General features: G+C 30.4%; 1 protein-coding gene across 1 annotated transcript; it reads right to left on the bottom strand.

The window, feature by feature from the left end:
• Positions 1–670: 670 nt before the first annotated feature.
• On the bottom strand, positions 671–16,936 carry LOC111638274 (osteoclast-stimulating factor 1-like). The gene is made up of 7 exons (XM_023383949.1): positions 16,919–16,936; positions 15,990–16,107; positions 15,805–15,896; positions 14,991–15,110; positions 10,493–10,571; positions 5,766–5,867; positions 671–785 (listed from the first exon to the last, which is right to left on the bottom strand). The coding sequence occupies exons 1-7, from the start codon at positions 16,934–16,936 to the stop codon at positions 736–738; spliced, it is 579 nt and encodes a 192-aa protein (XP_023239717.1). The 3' UTR covers positions 671–735.
• Positions 16,937–23,751: the final 6,815 nt, after the last annotated feature.

Here is a 23,751-nt window from a genome sequence, read left to right as displayed (position 1 = left end):
TTTATGGTTTGTTAGATAATTCATTGTGTAATTCTTGCCGTTTGATTAGAATATATCTGCATTTCCGGAGAATGAGAAGAAAGAATTCGGGTAATGAACAAATCCCGGAACATCCGGATTTCCTCAATCAGTCTCAAAATCCCGGGATTGTAATCCCTCCATTTGTTATCCACTAGATACAGCCATTATTAGCTCGGCTGAACCTAATACGGGCTTTAATTAAAGTCCATTTGATTTCCATAAGAAAAATAGGATACTACTCAATGATACGAGTGAAAATGAATTAAAAATTTTCACATTATTAAAATTCAAATCGTTTTATTAATATAGATTATTACAAAAGACATTTCTCAGATGTGAACGATTAAAATATAACATCTTTTTAGAAATTTATCTTCCTATTATCTCCAAATCTTTAAAATACAAAGTTAATTTACTTAAAATTCAATGACTTTTTTGCATTTTTCTCAAGTAATATTAAAAACTTCGGTAAGCATAAATTTTTAAAAATTCCTAATTCTTAAGTCAATGAATTTTCTTTTCTTTATTATTTTTAAAAGTGGAATGTTTAAAATTTTATATTTAACGTCATATAATTTTCAATATTTTTTTTAAAAAATACAAGAAATAGTTATTTTGTAATAAATTGCCTTTATAAAATATTTTTTTTCTAACAAATCTTTAGTACAAACCTTAGAAAAACCAATATAATAAAACCTTTTAATGTTAACAATATTAATCAGAATCTTCAGAATCGCCATAATCTTCAACAGCGGACGAAACAGCTGAAAAACAAAGTGAAATAATCAAATCTATAGAAATATGTAACAACTTACATAATTATAATAAATGTAATTATTTTATAATCATACTAGCCGTGGCCGAACCCACGACGGATACGAGTTTTAATAAAAGACCTTCTTAGTGCCCAGAGTGGAGAGTAAACAATTTTTCAAAAATTTTAAACACTTGGAACAATGCTTCTTAGGTTACAATAAAATAATGATAATGATAGTTTATTGAAAAATAAGACAGAAAATACATGTCAAAAGGATGCCATGGTCTGGACTCTCTCAGACATCCTTAGTTAGTAGAGAATACAATAACAATGATACAATGAACCATTTTATGCAAAATTTACATTAATGCTACCTCAATTCTTGGGAATGTTATGTTAAAAAAAATGTTTTTACCTCATTAATATAATATCCTAAGAAGTTTCTTTTCTTAATAGAGTTTAAAAACTTTTAATGAACTAAATGTTTTTCAGATAGAAATCCTTATTACCATTACAGTAAAAAAATTACTCTAAAAGCTTTCTTTCCAAGCTACTTTTTTTTAATATTCAGATAATGGAAATTTCTACTTCAAAAATATTTACTCTAGTAAAAAAAGTTTAACTTTGTTATTTATTGACATTTGATATCTTCTTATTCATATATAAAGAGTGGAAATGAAAAATAATATTTTAAAAATTTTGTTAATATATAAGAATAACAATATAATTAAATTCAATAAATTACTCACACAAAAAATGAAATAAGATCTATATAAAATTTTAACAATTTTCAAATTAAGGAAGGTATTTGCAAAATAATATTAAGTTAAAGAATATTATTTTGCAAGAACAGAGGAGATTGTTGCAAATAGCCTAATCTCAAAACATTTTTAAAAAATTTTTCCATATTGGAGTGTGCAGTCTTTTCCTTGTAAATCTATGTTGCTTGCATGTAATTCTCGATCCTCAGTTCTGTAGTTAGTGATCTTCCTGTGGAACTCTGAGAATTTTGGGTGGTGAAATCCTTGTTTATATCTATACTTGTTTTATTAGGTAACAAGAGAGAAAACACTTCAAGTTTACATTTACAGGAAATAAAATACTTTATAGTTATGTATTCCGAGATATTTTAATTAGTCGCTCACCATCAAAACATTTCAAAATTACAATTATACAATAAATATTCAAAAGGCAGCTAAGATTTTCCAAAATTAAATTTTTATTTTATAAATCAAATCTTTCTTTTACCGTATTCTTAGGTAATTAAATATATTTTAAACAACTTTCTTCAAATTGATTAAATAAATTATTCTCAAACATTATACAATAGAATAAAATAAAATTTGATAATATAGTCTCATTAAGTTTGATTTACTGAAGGTCTTCAGTAGAAGTAGATGTACTAGGTCTTTGTAATGAAAGTACAGTACCTCTATTAACACAGTCTAGAGAGATTTGAATGTCCAAATGCAATCAAATCTAATATGGTAACATTTTGGGACATGTGGAAGACATTTGCATAAAAAACATTAATACCAAAATTATCATTGAGGCTAGCATTTTTATGTCATATCTTGTTTAGTTTCATTAATGCAAATATTTTCCTGTTTCAAAATTAGCAAATAAACTTTATTGATATTGTTATCAAATGTACAAGCATTTTGCTCACTATGTTTCATGTTCTTTTTGTATTTGGTGTATGTTTGTGTTTAATATGAAGAAAAACTACATATGTGTGTGGAATGCTCGATTCATGAATGTCCTTGTTTTTGTTGTTATCATGATAATAATGTATATACATAGGAAACTTGATTGAAATATTAGTTTGCATTGAAATCAATGCATAGTTACTTAGAACAATTGATTTCGCATGTGTAATTAATATATGAATCTGTGTTTAAATGTCTTTGATTATGTGGAATATATATATATTTGTATATATTTAATATTACTTTTTTTACTGTATGATGTAAATGCTATTATTAAGGAATGGGAATATTAGATTTCTATATAATGTTTGCTGTTTGAAACAATGGAAGAGTACACTATAAATACAACAAACATCTTATACATACATTAAATTGTGATAACCTAACCGGTTTTGTAATTTAAAGCTTATCCATGTTCCATAGATGATTTATTACTTGGGCAAGTTCAGTGAATTTACTTATGTTTTCAACATAACAAATATTTTATATGTGGTATTTGCTTTGAATAAGTCTATAAATGCACATGGTTTTATTTTGTCAATGACTATAATATCTAGTATGTTATAATGGATAATTTTATTTGTAATTATAGCTTTGTAACAGTTATTTGGTGTAAATTGATAATATTATCTAAAATGTATTTTACAGTATAATATCTAAGTACATAATACTTTTTATATAACTAAGTTTTTAATGTGTTATATGCTTATTATTTGATTATTTCTGTAAATAATCTGTATGAGCTAGCAGCTTGCATCCTTTTAAGTAACACTTTCTTTAGGTATCACACACATGTGCACATGTATAAAAATACTACTTAAGTACTGGTGTTTCTGAGTCAGACTTGGAAACACCAGGAGATACAGTGGAACCCCGGTTAACAAACTTAATCCGTTCCGCGACTCCGTTCGTTAACTGAATTGTTCGTTAACCGAAGCAATTTTTCCCATAGAAATTAATGCAAACGCAATTAATCCGTTCTAGTCTCCGAAATTTTTGTCATTTTATTTGTAATATACAATAATTTTCTTTGATGAAAATGTAGGAAAACGTAATATCTATCATTACAGCAACAAACATGTAAACTTTGTTTAATAAAATAGCACTGTACATACCTTCGTTTGTTGTAGTTGCTGGCAGAAAAATGGAGATATACGAACCTTAATGCTTAGAAGGGAAATCCCCTCCAAAAAAAAATAATGGGTAGCACTTCATCGAAAGATTCTTCGAGTCGAAGTCTTTTTCGGTAAAAACCCCACCAGTGGCTAAGTGGTCTTTGTACCTTGAACACAAGGAGTTCGTTCGTGGGTTCGCACCTTGCTCAGACTGGCCACATGGAGTTTTCTGGGATTTCTCCACGTCTGTAACACCTAAATAGGGGCCAGTTTCCCTTAAAAATGCCTACCAGAAGGCATTCTCCCTAGACAGATCACCCAAGTGTTACGTTGCCATAACTTAACAAAACAAACAAACTCTTTCCGTAAGAAACAAGAAATTGATCTAAAGTTGATTGTTTTACTATTTTAATCAAAATTTTTCTCAAATGCAATAGCACATTGTCGTTCATATTGCATTGTCGTTTTCTATTGCCACTATGACTTTTTTCTTTCTTGGATGCCATATTGATTAAATATATAAATCACAAAACTGAAAAAAGAAGTATAGCACAAACACTCGGAAAAGCAATGCTTAACTCACGCATGCCTAACACCAACTAAAATTTGACACAAAATACCGTTACGTTCGTTATCCGAGACAAAATTTTTGCAAAATAAAAGTTCGTTAACCAATTTGGTAAATAACCAGGACGTTCGTTAACCGGGGTTCCACTGTACCATGTTTTTTGCAATGCTGGCTCCTAGCATTGCCAAACTCAAACATCTCTATATGTAATCAACTAAAGATCAATCTAAGTTTAGAGAACAAAGTGCTCACTTAACTGTTTTCAGACAATATCAAGAAAAATTTTTTATATCTAATAATAATTAACAATGACAACAAAGAATAATTCCCACACTGAGAAAATAACAATTAAATAATTTTTTAAGCTCATAAAAATTTTTCAAAAAATTAAGATTTATATTAAATTCAATTTGAAATTTCAAAAATTAAATAAAAATGTGACAAATTGAATTGTACAGATTAAAAACAAAATTGAAATAAAGTTTGTAAATTATTTAACATTTAAACAACAAATTGTTTTAAGCCATTATATATCTTCTTTGTACAATTCTTTTCATTTGGAGAGAAATTTACATCATACTAAAGTTTTAATACCTCATTTGCATTTCGATTTTTTTTTATACAGAAAAAAGTTTTTAATAAATAATAAATGCAATTATACTGTAATATTTATCAGAAATTTCCATATTTTCTCAACTGTAATATGCATTTTTCTTATCTCCTTTTGCTTGTGTGAAATAGAATCTCTTACAATTGATGACATTTACATTTGCAGTCCAAAACAAAAAGCAATTATTGCAAGTAGACCATATGATGAATCATAAACTAATATTGAATGTTTTCATGGTATATTGCTCAATAATTGTATCATCTCAAATAAGCTTTGATAATAACAAGCATTTAATTTCTTTTTTAACATTTAAAATTCAAGTTAACATTATCATGGAACATTAAAAGAAAAGTTATTGTATTTGAAAAAGAGCATGGAAACAGAACTATTGAATATTATCTATTACATGGTATTAGTAATATTTTTCTTTCATTCAACAAAACTTCATAGCATTAATTATTTAAAAACTTTTCTTCTCTATAAAACAATCTTAAAATAAAATTTAAAAATCTGGTGCATCTTAGAATTGAAAAAAAATAACATATATTTTAATTAAAAGAAAAAAAAAACATAATCTTTAAAATTTGTTTCTATAAAATGTGCAAAATAATATTTTTTTAAAATAATACTATTTATAAATAAAGTCTCCTTTTAAAATTTTATTTTTCTTTTTGCATTAATGCATTAATGAAATGGACTTTTATAATAAGTTGTGTTTCTTTATTGTCATTAGATAAGGAATCAAAATATACATCAAATCCGGTTAATATAAAGACTTCATATTTTTATTATTTTAAAAAACTTATATTTTTTAAGAACATTTTTTGAAACAACATATAATTTTCAATACCCATAAATTTATGACTAGATTATTCACAATTTTCATTTCAATTATACTTATTATTATTAATTATTATCCAATAATTATGAGATTAATGTCATTATAAAGTATTAGCATATAAAATAATAAGTAAATAATGCTTACAGTTTCTATTGGCATATGGTTTAAGTATAGAAGCTGTGAGTGGATCTTTTGCCAAGTCAAATGGTGTTTTGTTTTCAATATTTCTCAAATTTGGATCAGCACCTTTAAATAATATAAAATTATTATACATAAAATGAATTCTTTACGTATTGAGTTCAATATATATAAAATCAAATTTGATATAATTTAATTTATATATAATTTTGCATAATTTTATCAGAATATTTAAATTTTCAATTATAGTATTTTTATTACATTAATTCTGTGTTTATAAACAGAATTAATGTAATAAAAATAATATAATTGAGAATTTAAATATTCTGATAACATTTGCTAATTATATTTGAAAATAAATTTTACTAATAACTCATTTAAGCATTCATAATAGTAATATACTTAACTAATATGGACAAAAGAATCAAGATAACTAAATTAATTTACATCTAATATAAACTTTTATGTAGTATTCATCTATTGATAATTAAACTTATCAATAGATGAATACTACATAGGTAGTTTTTTCCAACCTCCAATGGTCCATAAAACAAAGACAAATGTAAATAACAAAATGAATTTATTACCAAAAGTTTACTTTTTGACATAATCACCATGAAGATTGAGGCATTTGTGAACCGCTCGGGAGGTCAGGAACCATCGACTTTCCCTGTATGGACAACAGGTTGTTAAACCTGCTCACTGTCAGGATAGCTTGTTTCATGATAACAGTACCTTTGGTTGGGGACTCGAATGTCAGGCGAGTGGAGGGAGAGAAATTTGGGGTCGACGATAAGGTGAAGGGCGTGATCGAGTAAAGGAGTCTACCCTTTATAACAAATATAACAACAATTTATTAAAATAAGCGAATTAGACAAAAGACTACACAAATTGCGTTTCTAAACCACCTAATATGCTCGAGAGAGAGAGAGTTTCACGCTTTTCATACCTCTTTGTAGGTTCCGTGACAAGTAAGTCCGTGGAGGCACTTAAATGTCCAAAGGAAAGTAGGTTTAATCCAAACGAGCACAATTATATAAAGTTTGCGACTTTGGTGATGATCTGTTATCGTTGATCGTAGATTGGAATCCAGTGAGTTCAGAGAATCGGCGCGATGTCGTTGGTCTGGCATTCATTAAGAGACTCCCCCGAGAGGGGTAAGAACTGTCTTTTATAGCTTTTTGTGGGGAATTTCCACCTTGTGATTGGATGTTCATGAGTTAAGGTTATAGGTATTTCAGGGACCTAAAACAAGTGATGAAAGTTGGACGTTAACTGTAAACTTTTCTGCAAGATGAGCTTCATTTAACAAAAAGAAATACCTGTCTAAGTTTAGACATTGCATCAGCAGAAATAAATTCATTTTTACTGAATCGTGTAACAAAGCACATCACTTGATACTGGCTTTGTCCCATCTCTTCTTCTCCTAGCACCAATACTCTAAATATTTGTACCTCCTGCAGAGAACAATAGATGTTGATAGTTATGACTGGAAGGTTTACACATTCCTGGCTAAGATTGTTCTATTTTCTCTAATTTGTTACATAAACGAAAGTGAAGTAATTAAAATTGTGGCTAGGAGGGCAGAAGTTCGAGACTAATGATGATCTTCAAAACAATGTTAAGGTCCATCTCAAGTCACTGGCGGCAACATTCTACGAAGAGGGGTTTGAAAGCTCATCCACAGATATGACATATGCCTCAATCTTCACAGTGATTATGTCAAAAAGTAAACTTTTGGTAATAAATTCGTTTTGTTATTTACATTTGTCTTTGTTTTATGGACCATCAGAGGTTGAAAAAACTGCACTTGTATAATTAAATAATTTTGATTTATTTTAAATTAATAATTTTAAAATATAGAGGGAGGAGAAAATATACAAACAGCAAAGTTTGATTTTTCAACTCAGAAAATTATGTCACTGAAAGCATCTTAAACACTTTCTTTTATTTAGTATCTTTTTTATAACCATGATGTTTTCTCAACAATGCAAGATTAAATGAGATTACAAAATTTATAAATTGTTTATGATTATTATTATTATTCGTATCTAATTACAGTAAAACTCCAATTATCTAAATGCTGATTATCTGGATTGCCTTCAAACTTTGTTAAACATAAATAGGCATATATGTATATATACTGTATATGTATGAAAAGTATTTTCTACATTTAGAAAAAAATAAACTATATTCATTTGTAGATATATTTCTATGTTTAATATATTGGGCATGTTTCCTAGTAAAGCTGCTCAAAGCCACTTTGTTAAAAGACAGTTAAGTTATTTCTTCTTTAAGTTAGCCACTGAAATGCTAAATGTAGTGAGGTTCACAAGTGCTGAATCAAGCTCATCAGTCAGCATTTTGAATAATCTGCTCTGAAGTGATCTGGCTTGAATAGAATTTATAATTTTTAGAACGACTTTTACGATATGTTCATAATGCAACACTTTTGTACATAATGCCTGTTGATGAATGATGCAGTGATAATGAAAAAAATTTGGGAACTCAGTATCATACATAATTTAATGAAGCCAACACCAGAACCAATCATGGCAGGTGCTCTGTCAGTTGTTATGGACACAATTTTTTGAAGGGCAGATTAATTTTTTTAATGTAGTTTTTAATAACTTGGCATATGTTCTTTCCACATGTATTTCCTCATAGTGGCAAAACTAAAAGTATATCTTCATTTACTGAGCAATCATTAAAGACCATCTTTACAAAAATATTTACTTGAGCAATATTGCAGATGTCTGTTGATTTTAAACATTGTAAACTAAAAAAAACACATTTTTCTATATCTTTTTTTCTTTGTGATTTGATATTTTAAGACATTGCTTCTATTCTATGACTAACCGAATTTCTTGATAATTGAATATCTTCAAAAGCTGACATAATTAACTTCTTATTTTAAATTCTTGAAACAATGTTTCTGATGCAGCAAGCATTGCTTCTTTAATTATGTTGCCATTGTCAAACGATTGTTTGTGCATTGCAAATATATGTGCAATCTTAAATGAAGCAAGTATAACAGCACTTGATTTAGTCATGGACCTAGTAAATTGTTGTCGGGCAACTAATGTGGTTTTTCATTTTTTCACTTTAGATTTTCTTAAGCTGCCATGAATAGAATATTCAGTATCATATTTTTTATGAATTGTTGTAAAATGTCATTCTCCATTGTACTTTTCTCCAATAGCAACTGTTGAACCGCAAAATCAAACAAATACATTTGTTCTTAAAATGAATTTTAAAATATTTCTCTTCCCAATCTTCTTAAAAATTGTAAGTGTATGTCTGTTTTTTCTTTTTCTCTGGCTCATATTCAGACATAATTAGGGCAACTATAGAATAAATATAATTGTTAGTATATTAACACTTAAAATAAATCCAACAAATATTTTTATACCTAATTGAAACCATTCATCAGTTCATAATTTATATACATATATAATTTTTTAAAATATTTTACTTTTAATAAATGTGATGAATCTGAATACACGAGTCACATTAAAATGGTACGCGAGCAACATATTGCTCGTGAGCTATGAGTTGGGTACCACGGAGCTAAGGTGTAGAAATGTTTCCTACAAAAGCAGAAATTGCTTAAAGCACCCTCCAGCAGCTTAAGTAAAGCAGCTTTACTAGTAAACATGCCCATTATTTGCACTCAATTATATACACCTACCTAATGGGATGTTTGGATAAGAAAAAAAAGACTATTTCAAGTAAAAATCCAATTATCCAGATCAGTGTTTTTCAACCTTCTTGAATACACGACCCCTTTACAAGTTAAAAAAATTATGGCGACCCCATGACCATATTAAAACTATGTCAGTGATTTTAAAAACTACATATTTAATTTTCTTTCTGTTGAGATTTAAATATTGATCAAAAAACCAATTGTACTGTAAAATAAACAGGCAGCCTTCTCACTGAAATTGTAATTTTTTAGTGTAGTGTAGGACCTACAAACACTTGTCTTTTTCTTTTACTTATGACCCCCTGGGGGTCACAACCCACAGGTTGAAAAACACTGATCTAGATAGTCTGTACATTCAGATGACCCCACGTTCCAATTAATTTGGATAATTGGAGATTTACTGTATTATATTTAAAACATAATATATTTTCTCTCATAAAATATAACAAATACAGTTATTATGTAAATTTACTACATGAAATTACATTTTTATTTAGTAAATTATAATTACTTAATTTATGATAAATTATAATATAATTTTTTCATTTCATATCTTTTGTATTTTTTATATAAAAAAACAAAAATTTCCAAATACTTGTCATCAGTGCCATAACTAGGCAGGTGCAACAGGTGCACCTGCACAGGGCCAACTTGGAGGGGTGGCCCAAAATGCATGTATTTGTTTTATTATTTTCCCAAACCTAATTAATTAAGGGACCTAAATGAAAATTCTTGCACAGGGCACAGGAATGGCTAGTCATGGCACTGCTTGTCACATACAATACATAAATTATTGAAATAAACACATTTGCATAATAATTATAAAATTATAATTGAAAAATATAGTAAAAAAGCTAATATTAAAAATTCCAATAAAAATTTTGCATTGAATACAATATTAAAATGAACAATATTCTTCAACAGTATAAATAATATGATTAAAATAAAATAATGGCCGAGAACTGGCAGCCAGTCATAAAATTACAACTACCTCAGATAAAAACTTAATAAATATATATATACATACCAGAATCTAATAATACTTTAACAATATTACTATGTCCTTTCCATGCTGCTGAATGCAATGGTGTATCCATCAATTTATTCTAATAAATAAAGCTTTCATTAGGAATTTTCATTTCCAGCAATTTTAAAATTTAACCTTTAACGTTACTATAATATATAATTTTACACAATACTTGAATGCAGAATATTTTTATTATAAACAAGATTTACAGACAGTCCTCAAGTTATGTAAATATATCATTCCATAACCCACTATCATACTTCCCAACCCTTAGAATGGGGAATAGATGGGATGCTGGTAGAAAAATTCTGACAGCATAGAAAGCAAAAATTTTTATTAACATTGATATTACACAATGTTTATATTAAATATCTTTAATAAACAAAATTTAATGTTATCTCTACATATGATATCTTATAAAGCTATTGCAATAAACACTATCAAGAGTATGGCTTTATATTCTTTAACATCAAAATTTAAAAAGGATCAAATATTATACGGGACATATCATAAATCTACAGTTGCGTAACAGTCAATTTATAGTCTTTCACTGCAATTATTAAGGACAATAATTTTTCTTGTTATTTATTTCCTATCTCTGTCTTTTTCTTACCATATTGAATATCTTTTCCTTTTGCCACACGGCAATGCAGAGGAGGCCCTGTAATGCTATGTCATCATCATCAGCCTTACTATTTTACAATGATTACAAATCTTTGTAAAATAATAATATTCTCATATATATATATTCTCAGATTTCTTTAATTGGGAAAGAACTAAGATTAATATATATATATATATATTAATATTTTTAAAGAAATCTGAGAATTTCTTCAAAAATATTAATATTTTGATTCTGTCATTCTGATTCGCTTCAGTCATTTGTAATAAAATGCATACAATGTCTTTGGCATATATATTGGAGTTAGATTTGTTAAATGAAGTATTTATGTGATAACAAATTCTTTAAAAACACTGATGAAAGGGAAAAACAGCTTATCCACTGATGGAGTGAACAAAATGCTGATGGTTGGCAATTATGCACTATGTAAGTCAAATTTGCCATTCATAGCATAGCTTAGCCCAGGGCTTCTTAAACTATGGGCTGCAACCCCATTTGGGGTTGCTTAGCGAAATCTTGAAATCATAAGATTTTAATGCAAAATATTGAAAACAATTTGTGAGAGTTTGAAAATGACACGCTTTGTGTCATAGGTTTCATGAGTTGCGCTTTGTGTCACTTCTGGTGTATCGAGACGACGACTCAGCAACACTGATTGTAGCGTGAACTAGTGTATTATTGTTGCTTTTCAGTGTATTCAGTTGTCTCTGTTCCATTGTAACACAAGAGTGAACTGTGGTAGTACACCATTATTGTTTTTGCAAATTTGTATATATCTTTATTTTATATTTTTTGGGTCGCAAAAAAAAATCACAATCATAAATGGAGTCGTGAATAAAAAAAGTTTAAGAAGCCCTGGCCTAGCCTATCCTTACACAGTCCATGTCTTGTTATAAAATATAAGATATTAATGTGTATAATTTTGTTAAATGTACATGCTCAATGATAGCCAACTGAGCCTGCTTATTAGAGACAGATGATTGGGATGAGGCAGTGAGCTGTGGATTATCAATATCAGATTCTTCAGGAGGAAGGCTAAAGGCTAAAGTTTACCACTAGAACCAGGTAATGTAATGTCTGGTTGATGACTGGTCAATTTTCTTCAAAAATCTATCACAAGAGATTTGGTTGGCAGCTCTTTTCTTCTCTTCAAATATTTTTTTATAATAAGCAACACTGTCTTCTACTATTCTTTGCAACTTAAAAATAGAAGATATGAGAGCTATTTTTTAAATACGGTTCATTTTTTAATAAGAAGAAAAATACTGTAAATATCATTAAAATATATTTTTTCCCATATTCTACATACTTTTATCTACTTTTCTACATAATTTCCATTTTTGTTCAAACATTTGTCATACTGCTCAAAAATTTTTAAAATTCCAACTTCAAAGAAATCTACTGCCTGTCACCGGAACCCATTAGGCCATGCTGCTTGTCTTGTATGGCACGGCGGAGTTTTCTCAAGGTCAAAATAAGCATCAGAAATGATTGTTGTGCCTCTTGGCATAAAATCCACTAACAAAGTCCCTTTCCTGTCCCTAAAGACAGTTACCATGATCGTGCTGAAATAGAATAACAGATTGTATCATACAGTTGGCAGGCGACTCAATTTTCTTAAACATTATAAACTTCTACAGTTCCACACACAGAGAGACGATACGGCTGCAAATGGCACCTAAACATGTGCAAAACATGTTGAAAGCAGATGCTCATGCACACTGCTGCAATTACAAGTCATTCTCACTCTCATTCACAAACGGACCTTATTTAAAAAAATAGCCCTCATATGTTGAATCCATTTTTCAAACTTTAGAAACAAAAAAATGTTTATTTCATGAAATGCTTTGGCCATTTCTCTGATTATAAACTGTTTTGGTTCAAGCTCTGCTTCTGTGCTTTTGTGCTTTTCTTCTTCTGCAACTTTTTAAGCTTCCAATTCAGTTAGATCAGTATTGAATAGCTGCTAAGAATAAGAATCAATTCTCTTCCAATTCCATATCCACCTGCTTTGCAAGTAACACAATCTTTTTGCTCACTTCTTCAAATGTATCATACTTCTTGAAATAAGGGAAATCAAGAATGAACGGTAGACATACTTTTTTCCATACACTTTGCATGCACATTTTGATGGCATCATCCCATGTCTTTGCAATATTCCTTATTGCATAGTAAATATTATATGACTTCTTACATTGGTGCCAATTTTGTGTCCAGCACTTCAATTCCAAATGTTTTTCTTAAATAATACACCTTGAAGTTGGCAATCATTTCCTGGTCCATTGACTGCAGCAATGCTGAGCATTAGGAGGGAGGTACACTACTTTTACATTTGGAGTGGCAGTATTGCTTTTGTCATTTTCTTTAATGCCTGTGGATTTTCTGAGTGGTGTAAGAGAAAAGGCTTAAGCTTATAAGTTCCAGATACATTTCCCTCACATAATAGCATTATTCTAGTTTTTGGATGCCTTAGGCCCAGGCAATGTTTTCCATCTAATGAAACATTAAATGTATGTTTCATTAGAGGAGATTTCAAATTTATAAAATGCAATTTCAAATTTTGAAACTGCATTTTATTATAAAAGATGCTTGTTTCATCAGCATTAAAAACTTGATCTAGCAAGTATGGACTTTCAATTAAATGTTTTGTAGCACAAAATATTTTTTGGCACTTGCAGCCTCTTCTGAACTTGCACACTATGAAAACCAGCATGATTTTTAAATCGTGCGAACTATCCATTTCTTGCAGCAAACAACTGCATTCTTCTGGGAATTTTTCCTTAACCCATTTATGCCAAATGTCCTATATGTAAGATGCTAAATTAATTCAGTTTTCTATAACTTCTTTCTTTAATCCATAAATGCCAGTGACTAATTCACTTCTAGGGAATACAAATAATTTGTATGGAAAAAATCAGTCATTGTTTTTGTAATTCTTACAGAATAAACATCAGAAACCTTGATTTTTTTAGATTTTTTTTCACTTTTTGTGATCTCATGAACTTTCAGGTAAGATAATTTATTTATATAACTAATTTTAAGCATATTTTCTTTATAAATATCTATGTAAAATTATGCCACGATAACCTGTCTTAATACACTCCCAAAATTAAATTTGCATGATGGGCTGAAACTCTGATATCCTGTATGTAGGACATAATAAAATTTGTATGGAGTATAAATAAGAAATATTGCATACAATGTATGTGTGAAATGTGTATAAAGGGATGGACTGAATAATTTTTAATCAATCAAATACTGAAGAATTATTCAGATATTTAGATGTTACTGTTACTGAAAATTTGGCTGAATATCAACTGATTTATTAGAAACTGCATGAAAACAATAGGCTTAATATAAAGTGGAGGGTAGCATCTCATAATTAAATAATGATNTGGACTTATTTAAATAAGTCCAGTGAAATAACTCAAAAAATATGCATCTCACAGAAAAATTATTAAGCCAAAAATATATATATTATATATTATCATCAATAGAATCATTAAAACATTTTTTAAGAAAGATTAATGTATAGAACCAATTTAATACATTTAATAATTAAATTAAAATATATTATTAAAAAGGTAACTGAAATACCAGTTTCATAAGCAACTGCAAGAATCTTTCCATCTGGGCGCCAAGAAAGAACTTCGATTTTTACTTCTTTATCTCTTCCACCAATTGCAGACAATGCCCAAACTTTCTGCCAAGACAAACGATGTAAAAGCACTTCACCCTGCATTGTAGCAAGAGCAATCAGATCCATTTTTGGTGACCATTCCATAAGTGTTACTTCAGATAACACATGTCTTTCATCCACTTGACGAAACGAACACATATAATTTTAAATATGAAAATTTATAATAAAGTTCTTACTTGAACATTAATTTCAATTGAAGGCACTTTTAATAATTCATTTACACATTCTAAATAACCAGCATGTGCAGCCCAATGGAGTGCAGTACATCCAGCTTTGTCTAATCCATTAACAGACACCTAAAATTAGCATTAGGTTTCTGTTTATAATTGAAATTAGCAGATGTAATAATACAATAGATCCTTGCTTTTATAATGTAATTGGATGCTGGTAAACAATTATTAAGTAAGACTGTCATACCATCACAAAAATATAATTGTCATGTTTACCAACATCTCTTGATCTGAGGCAGGCGAAAGCAGAAGCCATGGAACGAGGGCATTGGAGGGGCATTGTAAAGAAAGCTCGACTTCCTGTGGTACCCACAGCAGCATACTGGTCGCGTGGATGCACCCAACCAAATGCTAGTAGGGACAAAAGAAGAAAGAAGAAGAAAGACCAACATCTATGTTATAAACCAAGGTTACTGTATGTTCCCAGATATTAAACTTACAACCTATAATTAAGTTTATACTGAGATTGCAGTCAGAGTCAGTACATTTTTTACTCATTTTTACTCTGACTGCATCGAATAGCTTTCAACTCCATAATTTTTACTCCATACCTCTTACCAAATACAATATTTCATACAGTTATAATAGAAAATTTGTATCAGCAGGAAGTAGAAGCAAGAATCTACTGTATTATCCGAATGCATCAATTGATAAAACTGCATAAATAATACAGTAAACAATTTAAAAATAAAATTATAATACATTAATGTCAAAAAATAAAGTAAATTTTATTGTACAAAAGTAATTTTTTAGAACCTACTTTGTTTAGTAAATGTTCTTGTAGTAAGTGCAAAGCTCCTCTTTTTGCTGCTTCGTGTAACGGATGTAATATTTCTTCTGTATTATCCTCAACTGAAAAATATATTAATTTTTTTTTATTTATGAATAATTAAGAAATATCTAAAATAAATTTTTTTTTTAAATGGAGAAAATTTATTTTATTACCGTAATTACTTGGTATTAATCCTGTATTTTTACCACATTTTGCTTTCCACCAATTAGGATCAGTTAACATATCTAAAATATAAAGTGTGTCTCCTTCTTCAAAGGATAATTCATCTGGCTAATTCAAATAAGTTATGAAATTTTAAGAGGATTAAAATTACTTTTTAAAATGTAANATCGTCGTCATCTGCTAACTTTTTTGATCTACGTGTCAAATTTCATCGACTTCCGACCATTCGTTCTTGTGTTATCGATATTTTTCGTTTTACTTAAGATTTCTTTTCTCCTTCGCCGAAATATTTACGTTTTGTGAAATGTCGTTTGAAACACGCTCGTAGTAATAAGCCTCAGTTTAATTTCAATTTTTTTTAGGCAACAACTTAAAGTTTTGAATAACAGGATATTGAAGTTTCCTACATTATACTAGTCAATATTTTCGAACTCTGGATTAAAGGTGGAGAAAATCCAGTTCCGGTTCATGAACTGGAACTGTTGGAGCTGATCCAAGTGCAAAATTGTTCTGACTGGAACTGCTTTGTCTGTTATACTAGACCAGGGGTCACCAAGCTACGACCCGCGTGGTCAGTTTTTTCGCCACCGCAACGTGCCACAAATGAGGTGAAATAGCCTATAATNATATCGAATACCAAATCATGAAAAAAAAACGTATTTATTTTAATCACGAAGAAATATTACATCCGTAACATGAAGCAGAAAAAAGAGGAGCTTTGCACTTTACTTTAAGAACACTTACTGATCTAACAATAATAATATTTTACAGTAGGGTTACATAACACACAGCCTACAAGTTAATTGTGGCTCACTGCCTGAATTTGATAAAAGTATTTTTGCTTAATGCTACAGCACATTTTAGTGCTATTAGAAAAATTTACATAATAAGGTTCTAAATAAACTTAAGTTGTACATGCCTGCTGTATAGCAAACATATTAAATAACCATATTTAAATACTTTAATAATACATGATTTGACAATGATACAATAAGAGAAAATCATTACCACTATGTGAACCATCAAATTATTTTTAAACTTACAACCTATAATTAAGTTTATACTGAGATTGCAGTCAGAGTCAGTACATTTTTTACTCATTTTTACTCTGACTGCATCGAATAGCTTTCAACTCCATAACATAATCTCTATTTGCTAATCACAAAACGCACCAGTATAATAAGCCCTATTAGTCCAAGTAGACAGGTACACACAGAAATTTGTAAGAGTAAGGACAGAGGTAAAAAGAATTAAAAACTACACATATCTTAAACTGTGAAAGTAATCTTTTTAGATTATTTTCACTGTTCATAGACATTATTTTTTTGATAAATACACACAAACATACATTTATATATAATTTTAAGACTCACTTTAATATGAGAGCATTGTGTGGCGAATAAGACTTTAACTACTGTTATGAATAAACAGTTTAATTCTTATAGAATAATTACATAATTCAGACAAATAATGTATGCAAAATTAAAGTTTAATAATATCAAAAATTCTTACAATTTAACTAAATTTGTATGCTTTTCCTCCTTATCTGCATTTTATAAGGAAAATTAACTATCGAGAAGACATCAAAGTCCAACTAAAAGATAGCCAACAGTCCGCCACCATCACACGCGCTAGTTTTTTAAATAAGTACGAAATTCCAACTCTTAGTTTCCATACCGATTCAGAACGTAAGAATATTCCCTAATCTCTCTCTTAATTTTTAAGTACTTTTAATGTCCAATTTGTCAGGAACATACATATACAAGACAACAGGTATTACAGATAGTCCTTAATTTCCTAGCTTGTTTAATAAATAACCATGTAAACTTTCAAAACTTTTACTTGGAACTAATAATAAATAACTTTTTAAAAAATTAAACAAAAACTAACATGTAATTATATATTATTGTGTAATATAAAACCAGTTATTTTTAGATTGTACTGTATTAAAGTATGGGTATTTAATTTAATACTGTAAGTTACATAATTGTAACAATAAACCTTTAGAGATTCATTAAAAGAATCCTTAATTTATCTTTTTAATTTTAACAGTACAAGATCGTATTTTATGTCATTTAACCTTTAACCTCAGTTTTAATAACACGTGACCGTTTAATATACAATTCATTAATCTAAACACGATAATTATAAACGAAACGAATCGATCAATACGATCGATCGATCGATCGATAGGAATGATTCATACGATAGATGTGTCGATCGGCTCGATAATTTCAATTTATCTTAATATTTAGGTAAAAAATATAAGAAAAATGGTATTTACCGGGTTTAGGAACAGGCTTGGGAGGAGCCGGTCGGACAGGAACTGACATTTTTCAGTTCTACAGACAATGAAATTGATTTAATAGACGATCGATTCGTATTATCGAAATTGATTACTTACGATGTCAATTTCTAGGACAGTCGATGGCTAAAAACATAAATTGCAGGACGGACATTACTCGCTACTTCCTCTCCACTAATTTTCTTTTCCCATCCGAGGAAATAAGCTTCTATGCCAATTAAACCTATTCTAAATTAATATTTATACTTTTTAATTATTCAAAAGTGATATTTCGCATCTTTTACAATTTTTTTAAATCGAATATAAAAAAGTCGGACCGCTTCTAACTTTAAATTATATAATTTTGCATTAGTCGAAAAAATACAAAAAATAATAAAAACGTGGAAAAAGTAGAATTATTTTTCATATTAATTTAAGATTTTTGCATTTGACTATTATGCTACATAGAATGGCATGTTATAGCTCTCTCGATGACAACGACGAGTACTATCGACCGCCATTTTACTTTTAGTCAAAACATTGAAGTCTGTATTATGTGTTCGGTAGGATTGTCATTTCGGAATTTATTTTTTAAAGTCTAAATCTAGATTGTTTTGTTTGCTTCAAGATTTCAGATTTAAGTAATTAGATAAGTGATATAAAACTAGATTGGTTTCATTTCGAATTTAACTATTTTCTATGTTTTATTTAATTATTATAAAGAAGGTCAGATCAGAGTTTAAAGTGGTAAGTGTAGTACTTATCCTCAATATACCAATATTTTTATAATCTAAGTACGAGTCAGGTCTTGGAGGGCTTTACTCTCATCCGTATGATTGCTTATTTATAGTGTAGTCAGGTTCGGTCGGATCCGTACCGTTCNCGTAAAATGACGAACTTTATATAGAAATTTCTTAACTTTTTTTATTATTTAATTCTTATCCATTTATTTTTCTGTGAAAACCAATAAGTTTGGTTGAAGCTGTTTATATAATCCGATACTTGAAAATTATCGAATTTCTGAAGACAATGAAGAAAGAATGATATCAATTTGGTATTGATGACATGTCTCTGTTACAGTTTGTGAAAATATTTTAGAAAATAAAACATAATAAAGTTTCTTTGAAAAATAAAGGAAAAGTTTATTTCAAATAACTTTATTACATATTTATGAATTAATANTTTTATTTAATCATTATAAAGAAGGTCAGATCAGAGTTTAAAGTGGTAAGTGTAGTACTTATCCTCAATATACCAATATTTTTATAATCTAAGTACGAGTCAGGTCTTGGAGGGCTTTACTCTCATCCGTATGATTGCTTATTTATAGTGTAGTCAGGTTCGGTCGGATCCGTACCGTTCTCGGTCCGTTGTTCATTTTTTTTTCGGACAGTGTTTTTACTTTCCCGGCTGTTATAACAGAGGGAAAGTGTGGCGATCGGTCAAATAACGCCCCACTAAGATTTCTATATTTTTAGACTCGGGGCAACTTGAAACGTCAAGAAATTCAAAAATATTTGGTTTTTTTTCCCTGTACAGAATGTTTGGATATGTGCAATAAGATTTCTTTTACCGTCTTTGAAGTTTAATAACTCCTATATATTTTGTCGAAAATTTCTGAACTTTTGCAGGGAGGTTTGTATATTAGGGGGATTGATACTAAAGATGCCACGAATATTCGGCTACTATTTGGTATTCGGCCTATTCGGCTACTTTATTTAATATTCGGTATTTGGCCGAATATTAAATACCAAATCATGAAAAAAAAACGTATTTATTTTAATCACAAATTATTACATTTAATACTTAAAATCTATCAGTGTTAAGTTGTGATGAATGAAAACAATTTTTTCAGCATTTGTTGATAGCAAACGATTGCTCTTTTCCTCATAAACTATACCTGCTTCTGAAAATAGCCTCTCACTATATACACTACTGCCGGGAGACGATAGATAAATCTTAGCGAATTTTGTCAGGCTTGGATACTGTTTTGCGTTTGCTGACCACCACTTGTAAAGGTCTGCCGTCCGATGTAGGCGAACAGTTTTCATATAAAGTGATACAAACAGTGATATTTTTTTAGTAATAATTAGTAACGCAATTTGATGTAACAATGAACAAATAATGCGTGTCGTGACATGATCTACTCGCAAATAAAACAAATGTGCCCGCGGTGTCGCTACCGCACTCACCGCAATGTAAAGGTCGTAACCTGTCACCCGCGAAATGTACACATATTTTGCCGAACATTCCGGCCAAGAGCGTAGCCGAATGTTCGGTATTCGGTATTCGGCAAAATCACTATCCGTGGCATCACTAATTGATACTATTAAATTTTGATGGCTGAAGGTCGAAAGGGTAGGGCCGAAAACGTTACCTTGCGAAGTCTATAAGTACATATTTAATTTTCCACATTAACGATTCTGGTTTCTTTTCATTCCTGAACAGTATTTTCTAATAAGCGCCCTCCAGTGGCCCAGTGGATAAAACCACCGAACATTGGTAATTAGTCGTGGGTTCGGGCATGTCCAACGTGGAGTTTTCTGAGTTTTCCTCGCGTTTGTAACATCTAAATAGGGTCCAGCTTCCAATAAAAGTCTTTCTGGGATGTATCACCCTCGGAAAATCGCTCCCGCATCGCATTGCTGTAATCAAATAAACCAAAATAATTTTAACGAGCGATTATTTATTGTGACAACGTCGCAATGCCGGGCTGCAATTTTTTGTCACAATGTTCTCAATTCTTTTAGTAGTGTCTTTCCCTGTACATCATACTTTCTCTGTTAGCAATTGAGTCGTGCCGGTTATCTCTCTAACTCCGTGCAGGGGAAAATTTTGAATTGAAGTAACGTGACTTCCGGTTCAAATCAGAAGTTCATATATACTGTAGTTATTCTGGCATCCTGCCACTAAGCTTTACATATCTTGTCTCGATTTTCATCTATCTCACTCTTTTCTTGAGATTAAGGAAGGACAGACAGATATGCAGGAGAATACAGTCAAAATTTATAGGTCTACAATTGTTGAAAATTGCAGCCCAATAATTTTTCTATAAACGCGATATTTACGAGAATATACTTTTCATGTAGTTTATATGATCCGTTGCAAAATATGTACAATTTATTATCACATAAAAGAAATTATTCTCCCANTTGAAGTCTGTACCACGTGTTCGGTAGGATTGTCATTTCGGAATCTATTTTTTAAAGTCTAAATCTAGATTGTTTTGTTTGCTTCAAGATTTCAGATTTAAGTAATTAGATAAGTGATATAAAACTAGATTGGTTTCATTTCGAATTTAACTATTTTCTATGTTTTATTTAACTATTATAAAGAAGGTCAGATCAGAGTTTAAAGTGGTAAGTGTAGTACTTATACTCAATATACCAATATTTTTATAATCTAAGTACGAGTCAGGTCTTGGAGGGCTTTACTCTCATCCGTATGATTGCTTATTTATAGTGTAGTCAGGTCGGTCGGATCCGTACAGTACTCCTCCGTTGTTCATTTTTTTTCGGACAGTGTTTTTACTTTTCCGATTGTTATAACAGAGGAAAAGTGTGACGATCGGTCAAATAATGACCCACTAAGATTTCTACATTTTTAGACTCGGGGCAACTTGAAACGTCAAGAAATTCAAAAATGTTTGGTTTTTTTCCCTGTATGTTTAAATATGTGCAATAAGATTTCTTTTACCCTCTTTGAAGCTTAATAACTCCTGTATATTTTGTCGAAAATTTCTGAACTTTTGCAGGGAGGTTTGTGTATTAGGGGGATTAATACTAGAGATGCCACGAATATTCAGCTACTATTCGGTATTCGGCCTATTCGGCTACTTTTTTTAATATTCGGTATTCGGCCGAATGTTGCATACTATTCTGCCGAATACCGAATACCAAATCGTGAAAAAAAACGCACATATTACTCAAAAACATATTTATTTTAATCACAAATGATTACATTTAATACTTAAAATCTATCAGTGGTAAGTTGTGATGAATGAAAACAATTTTTTCAGAATTTGTTGATAACAAACGATTGCGGTTTTCCTCATATACTATACCTGTTTCTGAAAATAGCCTCTCACTATATACTCTACTGCCGGGAGACGATAGATAAATCTTAGCGAATTTTGTCAGGCTTGGATACTGTTTTGCGTTTGCTGACCACTACTTGTAAAAGACTGCCGTCCGATGTAGGCGAACAGTTTTCATGTAAAGTGATACAAACAGTAATATTTTTTAGTAATAATTAGTAACGCAATTTGATGTAACAATGAACAAATAATGCGTGTCGTGACATGATCTACTCGCGACCGTGTAGCAAAATGTGCCCGCGGTGTCGCTACCGCACCCACCGCAATGTAACAGGTCGTAACCTGTCACCCGCGAAATGTACACATATTTTGCCGAACATTCGGCCGCCGAATATTCCGGCCAAGAGCGTAGCCGAATGTTCGGTATTCGGCAAAATCACTATCCGTGGCATCACTAATTGATACTATTAAATTTTGATGGCTGAAGGTCGAAAGGGTGGGACCGAAAACGTTACCTTGCGAAGTCTATAAGTATTTAATTTTCCACATTAATTAACGACTCTGTGTTCTTTTCATTCCTGAACAGTATTTTCTAATAAGCGCCCTCCAGTAGCCTAGTGGATAAAACCACCAAACATTTGTAGTTAGTCGTGGGTTCGGGCATGTCCAACGTGGAGTTTTCTGAGTTTTCCTCGCGTTTGTAACATCTAAATAGGGTCCAGCTTCCAATAAAAGTCTTTCCGGGATGTATCACCCTCGGAAAATCGCTCTCGCATCGCATTGCTGTAATCAAATAAACCAAAATAATTTTAACGAGCTATTATTTATTGTGACATCGTCGCAATGCCGGGCTGCAATTTTTTGTCAAAATGTTCTCAATTCTTTTAGTAGTGTCTTTCCCTGTACATCATACTTTCTCTGTTAGCAATTGAGTCGTGCCGGTTATCTTTCTAACTCCGTGCAGGGGAAAATTTTGAATTGAAGTAACGTGACTTCCGGTTCAAATATACTTTTCATGTAGTTTATATGATCCGTTGCAAAATATGTACAATTTATTATCACATAAAAGAAATTATTCTCCCATTTTTACATTTACTTTCAAACAAGTCATATGAAGTTTTTCAAACGCTAAGGTTAACAACTTTGATCACGTGCGGGGCCACTTTTCAAATATTGATAGTAGACCAGTATTAATCAGTAGTTGTTGACCATCCTCTATCTTCCAGAAGAAAGTCAACTACTACTTTCGGTCGAATTTCTTCAATCCCTTTCTGCAACAGCCTCTTTCTATCGGACCAGCGGTATGGTGGCATTAAAATAAAGGAAAATTACATAATATAAGATTATCGGGCAGCAAAAATTATGTTTTAAGTGGTTTTCGAGGGTGCCGAGTTGAAATATTTGGTCCGTTTTCCGCAAATTTGATTCATTG

This window comes from Centruroides sculpturatus, unplaced genomic scaffold (assembly GCF_000671375.1).
Source record: "Centruroides sculpturatus isolate CEXI.00-Female unplaced genomic scaffold, Cexi_2.0 scaffold1254, whole genome shotgun sequence".
NCBI classification, from domain to species: Eukaryota; Metazoa; Arthropoda; class Arachnida; order Scorpiones; family Buthidae; genus Centruroides; species Centruroides sculpturatus.
The sequence above is the reverse complement of the archived record's forward strand: the minus strand, read 5'-3'. Positions and strand labels throughout refer to the sequence as shown.

Bases quoted from the DNA above. Each gene is read 5' to 3' on its own strand.
- LOC111638274 (XM_023383949.1), bottom strand. The intron at 15,897-15,989 runs GTAATAAAATAA...TATATTTTTCAG, and splicing joins ATTAATACCAAGTAATTACG to TTGAGGATAATACAGAAGAA. The intron at 15,111-15,804 runs GTAGGTTCTAAA...TGCTAATTTTAG, and splicing joins AAGAACATTTACTAAACAAA to GTGTCTGTTAATGGATTAGA.